The sequence below is a fragment of the Protopterus annectens genome, chromosome 5.part0, assembly GCF_019279795.1.
Source record: "Protopterus annectens isolate FY-2018-M chromosome 5.part0, PAN1.0, whole genome shotgun sequence".
Taxonomy (NCBI): domain Eukaryota; kingdom Metazoa; phylum Chordata; order Ceratodontiformes; family Protopteridae; genus Protopterus; species Protopterus annectens.
In genome coordinates this window covers 465,588,045-465,598,463 of record NC_056735.1, presented here as the reverse complement: position 1 = coordinate 465,598,463, position 10,419 = coordinate 465,588,045, and the positions used below count along the sequence as shown (strand labels likewise).

Sequence of the window (10,419 nt, the reverse complement as noted above, 5' to 3'; positions counted from 1 at the left end):
GGGGCACCAGGTAGTGTGGTGGGGGGCACAGTGGAGCCCTTTTGCCTAGGGTGCCAGTTGACCTAAGGCCGCTCCTGACTGCCACACCCTGAAAATTATTATTTTTTTAATAATAAGATGTCTTTCCAACATTTTCCTGTTTTTTTTTTTTTTTTTCAAGTTTTAGCAACTGTTCTACCTTCATCTGCTACTTTTCAAAGTCCAGATATGTGTTCTACACAAGCCTCATCAAAAGTTTAAATTTCAAATTTAATTTCCAGTGTGCTTCAACTTTATGCTATTTTTCATGTAGTAAAAAACTATTTCAAATTACAAGTCTAACTTATCTATATCAGAATATGCCAGTCATGTATCATCATATATCATGTCATTTATCCTGTACTCATGAGGTCCACCCTTCACTTTCCTTTAAAACAATTCTGACAGTCAAACCATAACTAATGTCCTGACCGTAGTTCCTGTATACCAGCATACATAATTTTTTCATCATGTCCTTTTTTTCCTGCAATAAAAGCCAGCCAATTAGAATGCATAAAATCTCTACAGGAAAAAAAAAACAAAACAAAAAAATATATATGTAATGATTACAGTCCTTAAATAGACCTTTACATTCAGTTATTATACCAACTTATAACTACTTTACAAAGTTACTTATGTCATATCAAGCATAACCAATGCTTCATTATCCCAGTCCAATACAGTATGTTCAATAAATCTTTTAACCTCATGCACCACTGAAGATTTTACTTTCATAAAAGTATCAGCATCCCTAAGTAGCAGTTCATCATCCTGAAACTACAATGCAAGTCTCCATTTTGACATTTATCTGAAATCTTTTATAGCATGAAAGTTTTATATATATATATATATATATATATATATATATATATATATAATATATCTTAGCTAGGGATTTAAATGTCTTACAGCTTTTGTAGCATAAAAGTTTTAGCTTTTTTAGATCTTCACCATGCATCCAAGTCCTAGCTGCTCAAAAAAAAAAATCTTTGCTAGGGTTTCATATGTCTTACAGCTTGCTCAATGCTATCACTGCTGCTATTTGGCATCATGTTCTAGAAGGTAAAGATTAATGTCAAGGGCCTTTGGATGACCAAGTTCACAGATGACTGCAAATTGGGAGCTACCATAGAGGCCCCTCGTGGCACAAACATCTCACCAGAGGGTCTAACACATACAAATGACTGGTTCTAAAGTCATGGACTACAAGTCAATGCCAAGAAATGGATTTTACTGCATTTTCAGAAAGCTGCTAACCACGCTAATTACGCTAATGATAAGACACCCGTAAGAGTTGATCCCCAGTCAGAGATCTGGGAACATATGAAGACAGTAATCTGGCCTTTGGACTACATGTAGCCAAGATAGTAAGAAAATCATTCTTTGTTGCCCAACTTATAGGTAAGGGCATGGCATCCATGTCTAAAGAAGTCACAGGGCTACTTTATTCAGCCCTTATCAGACTCACCATTGAGTATGATGCCCCCTTCAGCATGTACCTGACCAGACATGCAATAGTTGGAATGCCCACAAAAGTTCTTTACCAGGAGAATCCAGGGTATAAACACATTGTTCTGTACAAATTGCCTTAAAGCCCTTTCTCTTTTCAATGCCTCCTATAAATTGCAACTTCACACAAATATAAGACTCCACCCTCTCTTTTTTGAAAAGCATACAATACGTCAATATAAAAACATATTAACTTTTATATTTTCAAAAATATTTTTGTGTATATAAATATATATATATATATATATATATATATATAAATATATATATGTATGTATGTTTATTTACATATACGTGCATATTGTATCAATCCAATGACAAAAGTGTTAAAAAATTAAAGTTTGTTTGCTCTTTCATGGACATGTATTGTGTGGATTTGTTAGGAGAGTTGTCTGTTATGTTTAAAATGGTATATTAAGTGCTTTCAGATGGTTGTTGAATTATTCTGATGAAGTCTCTGTTGTTAAGAGATCAGAGCACTTAATTTTCAGTTTTATAATAACAAAGTGTGAACCTGGAGGAGTCTGGATCATTCTTTTTACATTTTACTGGTGATTTTTTGATGATGTATTTTGGTGACATAAATGTGTCTCATAGGATCCCCATCCACGTGAGGTAGAGTCCATCCCTACCCCTATTTTAGGGTAACCTCGACCAATGGATGGAAAATTGGAAATTCACCCCAAGTCTGACTCCCCCGTCTCCTATAGAAATCGGAAACAGTAATGCCCAAACTAACATATCCTACATAACCTCCAGAAACTTCCTAACATACCCCTCCTAATAAATAGCCATGACGCAATGGGACAGAATTGGGTGTGGCTCGCATGGCTAGGTTTGCAAAGGCCCTGTTGATCATTAGCCTAGTATATACCTATGAAACTGTGAACCTATGGGCTAATTATTCTACTTTGAAGTAATTCAACAAGAGAAAAACAATTCAACATTAAGGTATGATGATTTCCCAATATTCAAAAGGACAATTTCTTCCTATGAAATTGGTTATATGTGATTGGAAATAATAAAAAAATTATCAAAGAAGAGCGCTTATGTAATTAAGCATGGTATCTGCAAGGAAAGCCCTCTTTCTGATTCTGAATTTTGTCATTTGAAGTATACTCTTGATATTCAACGAAAATCTTTGTGTGTAATTGTCGTAAATAAACTTGTCATGAAATCATCACAGGAGGATGCCCTTGAGATACTTATGGGAAAAAAAATCATTATTATATAATTTTATTTTTCTACTTTGAGGAGAAAATTATATGGTATGTTAAGCTCTCAGCAGATCTCTAACAGGTTGATGTTTCAAATATCCATTTTCAGTGTAGTAAGCTAAAGATGAGCTGAGCTAAGACTTATGATACTTTCATGTGGTTTAGATTGGAGGCTGAAATAGAAAGCAAGCTGTCCAGAAACCCAGAAGGGCAGGCACATTAAGATAAATTAAAATGTCAGTCATAAAAGAATGTGCATACTTGGATGCCTTTCACATTTAAATATAGTTATTGAAGCTGCTGTTGTAGTTGATGTATATATAACACACTCCGTGGGATTCAGAAAGGGCTACAGCCTGTGTTAAGCCCTAATAGGAGAACTTTACACCTGGTGATGGCTCTTACTGATTCATAGACATCCCTATTGCAGTGACTCTTCATTGTTTTTAGAATCACCATGGTGGGCTGTTAGGGAGGAGGCTTGCCACAAATGTGAATAAGTCATTTTGGAGGTAAGGTATATGACAATAAATCAAATGATCTCCCCCAGAAATTCCTTTAGTAAGTGGTTCACAGAAATGCTTGGCTGCATAAATCAACCCCAAAAGCCACATTAATTAACATGGCTATACGTTTACATTCACCTATTACTTTCAGTGTGTGAGATGATAGTAGAGGTAAGTTTTGGGGAGTTTAGTGGAGAGGTAATGGTAAGGGGTATGTGCTGTATACATGCACATGTGGGGGTCAGTGTGCGTAAGTTCAGTTATTTGTCATCTCAGGTAAGTTTGCTCACATGTGTGTGTATGTATTTGGTTGGTTACAGTAGGAGTGTTTGTATCTGTCTGGTTGGTCTCAGTAGGGGGGGTTAGTTAAAGAATAGGTAAACATGGTGTGAGTATGTGTGTGTGTTTTGTAAGAAGCTTCTATACCTCTTTCCTCCTGCTACACAAATGAACAAGGGCTATAATACTGGAGGGGAGAGAGACACTTTGCATAGTACCTTAATGTACATAAAATTTACTTCAGCAATATTCATCATAATGATGCACTGTCTGTGCAATAACAACTATAAAACTCTAATATTTAGCATTACTGATTGTCAGTACTGTTCACTGAGTTAAGAGGGGGATGGTAGATTTCAGAGGCAAAATCGAGGATGGTCTGTAAAATCTGGGTCATTTAAGTTGGAAGGGCTGTGTGTTTTTTGTGGGGAGCAGGGATGTTTCTCAATGGCCATGCTTAAGACTTCTGCGCAACGCTGGGAGAAACACTGCATAGCATCCAAGAGACTGTGAAATCTGCACAACTTTTAAAGTTAATAGAGCAATATATTTAGCATCACAGTGCAGTTTTTGAACAACCAGATGAAAGAAACTCTGTCTGGCATTATAAATTGACTAATCATCCACTGGTTATGAGAGGCAGGAACAACCTAAGAGCTAACATCAGGGACAATCTGAAAACTGAGGGACATTTGAGAGGGATGGTGATGTGTCTTGTCTGTGTGTGCCTGAAACTGTACATGCGGCTGGAGAGAGTTTGTGAATGACGTATGTGTCTTTGTCAACACAGTGTATGGGCCCACCGATGACAGTTATCACAGCATAGTGCTTCTAGCACTTGCGGTAATCATCAAGTGATTCAAAGACATGCACATTAGCTGATAATGAGATCTTTCCTCATTGCTGCTACTGAGTCCCTGAATCATTGTTTTTTCTACTTGCAGACCCTTTTTGTCTGTAGCACTTGTCACTCATGGATCAGTTCTTTCTGAAGCCTTACCATGGCAAGGATTTAGTCCTTTCTGAATCTTTTCCATGGTATAAATAATTTCTGACAATATTTTTCTGCATGAGAAATGCTAACAGTATTCTAAAACACAATGCTTTCGGTACTCTGAAGTAAAAAACAATTGTTTCCACAAAAAAATTCATAGCATTATTTCAGTTAGTCCTAGTATGTGATGCTTACTAATGTGGCAGATCATTTCTCCTCTGTCTGAGGTATAATTTGGAACACACATTTTAAGAGTCACTTGCTTTTACTTTTTTTTCACAATTGTACATCCATTTAGCTAAGCCAAAGCAGGCAGAACATGAAAACTAAAGTAAGGGCAAGACCATTGTACTCATTTATTTTAAGCATAATGGCAAATGACTACTGTGTCATGTAGCTTTTGGTAGTGACAGAGATATTATACTGGTGCAATTAAGGAACCTTTCATTGCTTGAAGGTAAGAGTGGAAAAAATTATATGCAGGTCAAAAAAAGTTAGAAAAAAATGAGCTTGCTATTTCTAAGGTATCAGCCTTAGCAAGAAAAAAATTGCATGAGCTGAACTATAATTAATGTCGCATTCTGTCATGTAGAAACAATATTCTGTACCCTTTCATTTTGGTGTAAAAACTGGCACTGCAGTTATGAATTCCATTTTGCTTTTGAAAGGTGCCTAGTTTTTTAAGTTTAGTTGTTTAAAGAAAAGCAGCACTAATGAACTGTTGCCATGGCCTCTGTCTCTCATTCATGGAAATCACCGAATGGGTTATAAGCATTAATAACAGTGTATTTTACTGGTTAGTTAATGATGTGAAAGAAATGCCACGTTTGTAATTGTTTAACACCACTTAATTTTCTGTTCAATAGCAATTGGAGGTCCCAGAGATCAAGTTGCTTGGCGTCTCACTGAAACATTCGGCGGAGGACCTGGACAGCTACCAAAGTACACTGGAGGAAGTGCTAGCGTGGCTTCTTTCTGCAGAGGATCGACTGCAAGCACAGGAAGATATTTCCAGCAATGTGGAAGAAGTGAAGGAGCAATTCCACGGACATGAGGTTTGGATTATTAATATTATTTTATTTTTTGTCCTAAATTTATCCTGCAAGTCTTTTTAAACTATCATTACTTCTATTCATTTGCGAAACACATACCTTAGTTCTTAGAAGAATATTTTTCTCTTACACACATCTGTGATATGATGAGCAAAGTGGTGACTAAAATAAAATGTTTTTCAACTGTACATAACTTTTGATGTACTGATGTAATTCATGTTCACTGTGAATTATATTAGCATATGACATGGTGACCTTAACAGGCAAGAACATTATTTCATAATTTAACATCGAGTTCACAAAACGTGAAGAGTAAGGTAAGCGGCGGAACAATATAATTACATTTTATCTCAGAGTGAGGTCCAGTACATGACAGTTTTAAATGAATTATGTCCGATGACATTAACAGCAACATCTCCTTAAAAGAATTTTGAAGTGTAGTGAAAAATCATCTACATAAAAATAAAATCAGATTTCTAACAATTAAACTGTATAGCAACTGTGTTATTAATTGTATCTGTCATCAGCTGAGTGAATGGTGCTGCTCATAAGGGATGCCAGCAGCCACCTGCACAGCAGTCTGCAGAACATCAAAGGCAGATGGAAAGACTGCTTCCAAAAACTACTAAATGATGAAAGCCCCACAGAAACTGTATTGTCCCAGACACTACCTATGATGAATGAAGAAGAAAGCACCCCTAGAAGAAGTAAGGACGCACTAAGGAAAATAACGTAAAACAAAGCAGCAGTTTCAGATGAGGTCATGGCAGATATGAGCAAGATGTTGGGTCAGGTAGGGGGGAAATGACTAGTGAAGGTACTCAGAGCAGTATGGAGAGAAAGGCATATCCCACATGACTGGAGAATGAGCATACTGGTGCCGGTGTACTAGAACCAAGGGACAGTCACAGCCGTGGGCAGTGCAGAGGTCTCCAACTACTGCCACACTGCATGAAAGTTCTAGAAAGGGTGACGGACAAATGAATATGCAGAGTAATAGAAAGTAAGATGAGAGATGAGCAGTTCAGATTTAGATCAGGATGTAGCACAACTGACCCAATGTTTACAATTAGATAACTGAGATGAAGTTACAGACTGGGAAAGAGTATATCTGTGCATTTCTAAATGCAGAGGAAGTATATGACAAGGTCGCAAGAAAGCTGATTTGAGCAATTCTGTGATGGTTCAAAGTCCTGGAAACACTAACAGAATTAGCGTTGGCTACTGGAATCTACACAATGACATAAGTGCAGACAGTGTTTGGACTCACAAAGGGGTTCCCAGTGGGCATAGGGGTTAATCAAGATTCAGCTGAGAACCTACTACCATTCGTACTAGTGATGGACTACATTAGTAAAAAGATTGGCTTGGACAAATAAAGCTCCTAAATGCAGACAGAGTATCCTCAAAAAAGTCAGAACAGGATCTTCAGCTAACGATAGGGAAGTGTTAACGCAAAACTGAGGGTATGTGGAATGAAGCTCAGTATATACAGAAGAGTTGTCAGGGCAGCAAATGGATGAAAATTGACATAGGGAAAACAGAGGAACAGTTTAACTGCTTCAAGTTTCTTGGAGGACTGGCTATGGAAAGGGAAAGTCTGAATAAGGAGGTCAAAGCTAGAATCAGAGGGGATGCAATCAAATTGCATAGACTATCGGGGTAGTATGTGACAGATGAATATCAAAGAAGCAGAAAAGTAAGCTGTAGTAAACAGTGGTGCAATCATTACTGATGTGTGGTACAGAAAAAATGGTCAGAGAAGGTAGTGCAGTTGAGGAAGCTCAAGGCAATGGAGATGAAGTACCAGAAATTGGTAGTAGATGGATACTGTGGTACATATGAAAGAATACTGAGGTTAAAGTAAACATCAAAGTAGCTCCAATTGGGGTTGGGAGGGTGGCCTAATGGTTAAGGTGTTTGCCTTACAAACACAAGGTGCAGGGTTTGAGTCTCACAAGGGATAATTGGCTAGGCTTAAAATGGCTCACAAGAGCAGTTAGCTTAGTACTTATCTATGAACCTATGAACCTATGAGATGGTCAAACAGAAAAGATTATGATGATTTCAGCACATGTGTAGGAAAGCAGGGAATGATTTAGTGAAGAAGATATGTAAGAGAAGGAAGAAGGCAAGGTGAAGGAATGACGTCCAGCAAAGATATGGAGTTACTGCATGAGACAAGACATGTGACAGTCAGCCATGACTGGCAAGGAAGATAGAGTGAGACTGAGTCAAGAGATGTGACAACAGTTGAGGAGACACTGAAACTCCATGTAGAAAATGACAAAAGGGGAGTTGGTGATGTTGATTATTGTGATGATTATGATTTAAGGGTCCTTGCCAGAATGGAGGTATGCCAGAGTGGGCAAAGAAATAGACAAGCAGCAGGACATCGAGGGAGGAAAGTAACAGTACCAGTCAGTTAGCATAAGTAGCAAGTGACCAAATATGGCAGCTCCTAGATTACCAAGGAAAGCGGCTGAAGACTAAAAGACGACATGGGTAGCATATTTGTACAGGTAGAAAAGGAAAAATACAGGGAAAAATACACTTGTTAGCCTAAGGGCATTGTCATTGAAAGGCACGGACAAAATTTTGAGGGAAGGAAATGCAGGTTGTTTGTCCTAGATAATATTCTCTGGAAAAACAACCAATGCATGCTTTTGTTAGGAAGGTGACATCATACAAAACTGATCCTGTTTTATAAAAGGTTAACAGAAGTGTTTGGCTGTAGAGCACCAGTAAATGTGATCTAGCTGTATGTCATTAAAGCCGTTAGTTCAGACCCAAATATGTAGCTGCTAGGAAAACTCCAGTTGTGAAGGACAGGCCTGATTCTAAGGAATGGGACTGCTGCATAGCTAAACCAAAGGCCAGAGGAGGTCGAGGTCAGAGGGACAATGCTAAGAAGCTAAGAATAAATGAAGCAACACAATAAAGGATTAGTCTAGTATTTTTGTGTCAGAGATATCTGAGCGAAGTCAGAACAAGAGCAACCTCACATTAAGATAAGTCACAGGACTAGAGAAATGGGGAGCAGTCTATGGACATAGAAAGGCAGACTAAATAGCAGAAACTTAGTTAATTCCATGCAAATACAGAGTACATACTTGTTCCACAAAAATCTGTGTGTACCATCAGCATGAGGACACAGATCTGATCTAAGTAAGTCAGAAAATAATCTCAGGTTGTGAACATCACATGGACTGAGCTACCAGGGCAATGTGATATGGAAGTGGTGGCAGCAAGCAGAAAGCTGGAGTGTATTATCAAGAGACAGATTCCCTTTGCAAAGAAATAATGCTGAAGCAATCATACCTAAAGCACAGTGTGCAGTTCTGGAAATCACATGAGGAAAAACCATTAGGCTGCTTCCAGTAGCCACTATGGCAGAGGCAGTAACTTAAGACTTATATGCCTGAAACCTTTACCTATCTACCACTTTCTCCAAAAAGTTTTAGTTTCAGCTCACTGATGCATCTTTCTCTGTAGAGCAACCTATATCAATACAAATTACCTTCCACATATTGCCAGTTTATTTGGGATCTGGTATGAGTCTTATAAGCATAACCCTCATCCACAAAGACAAACTATATTTCATTAACTTGTCAAAATTTAAAGCAGTTGAAATCGAGACTGATAACCTGATAAGTCATTTTTGCAATATGGCAATGTTATTCTACCTCTCACCTGTGTTTGGGTAGTTTCAACCATCTCACACAATTTACTTACGTATATAGTAACTTCATTGCAAAACCTTGGGGAAAAGTGAAGTACTTTAAAATAGTAAAGAAATTACTCTCCCAACTGAACTCACATGGTATAGACAATAAAGGCAAAGACTTTACTGGACTTGCAGTATTAATGAATTGTCATCAGAGAGATAATGTTCTTGCATTTACCATTTCTTGAGTGGTAGAGTTCCCATCCATTTGTATTATACAATACAGTGGTAACTCATATACACTCGTGTACAGTATTTTACATATACATAAAGTCATAACTGCGTTTGAATACTTAGCTTCATCTTCTTGCAGCTGAATTTACTGTGCAGTTTTCCCTTACATGTTATATAATATTTGACTTGTTACTAAAGGTGTTAATTGTCTATCTACCTGTTACTAAAGGTGTTGGCTATATAGTTATCCATAGCTAAAGATGTTGATTGGTTATGTGTAAATAAAGGTGTTGATTTTTTTGGTTGCACCCAAATAAAGCTCTGTACTGTCTAAATTACATTAATGCCAGTTGGCCTGGTTCATGATAAAAAGGGTCATTGGATCAGTCTTCTCATCCAGTTAGCAAATAAATGAAATAAAAATATATATTAATAAATGAAGACATCCAGCAGAAAAAAAGAAGAATGATGCTTGAAACAGAGGATTAAAGAGACTAGACATGAGAGGCAAGAGTCATTAAGAGCAGTTTTGAAGAGAGACCAAATAAATGTAGCAATACATGACAGGGATACAGACATTTATATAAAGGAGATTCAGAGGGGAGCTCAGACAGCACAATATAGGGACTAACTACACCCTGGATGTAAAGAGGTACTTCTTCATGATGAAGTAACTGGACTGGTAAGGTGGACTTCCTGAATTCGTGGTGGAGAGAGAATCTTTCAATGCATGTAAGAGGGCATAGGATATATGGATAAGGGATGAAACTAACAAGGTGAAGAGAAGTCGGAATGGTAAAAGTTGTTAAAGCATGCACTTCATATGCTGTTTGTCTCCTGTTATCAAGGAAAGTCTGGCAGTTAGTGAAACTCTAAGGATATTAGGCTGTGAGTTGTTAACAGGCTGCTTCTTTTTCAAAGATTCATAGTTGTCTACTAGGCT

General features: G+C 37.6%; 1 protein-coding gene across 9 annotated transcripts in view; it reads left to right on the top strand.

The window, feature by feature from the left end:
* The window catches only part of DMD (dystrophin), a 9,298,038-nt gene that overhangs the window by 2,174,123 nt on the left and 7,113,496 nt on the right, over positions 1-10,419 (top strand). For all 9 annotated transcript variants that reach the window (XM_044072398.1, XM_044072396.1, XM_044072400.1 and 6 more), the window contains one exon: positions 5,390-5,578. In XM_044072398.1, coding sequence (XP_043928333.1) covers positions 5,390-5,578 — 189 coding nt within the window. The remainder of the gene's footprint in view (positions 1-5,389; positions 5,579-10,419) is intronic.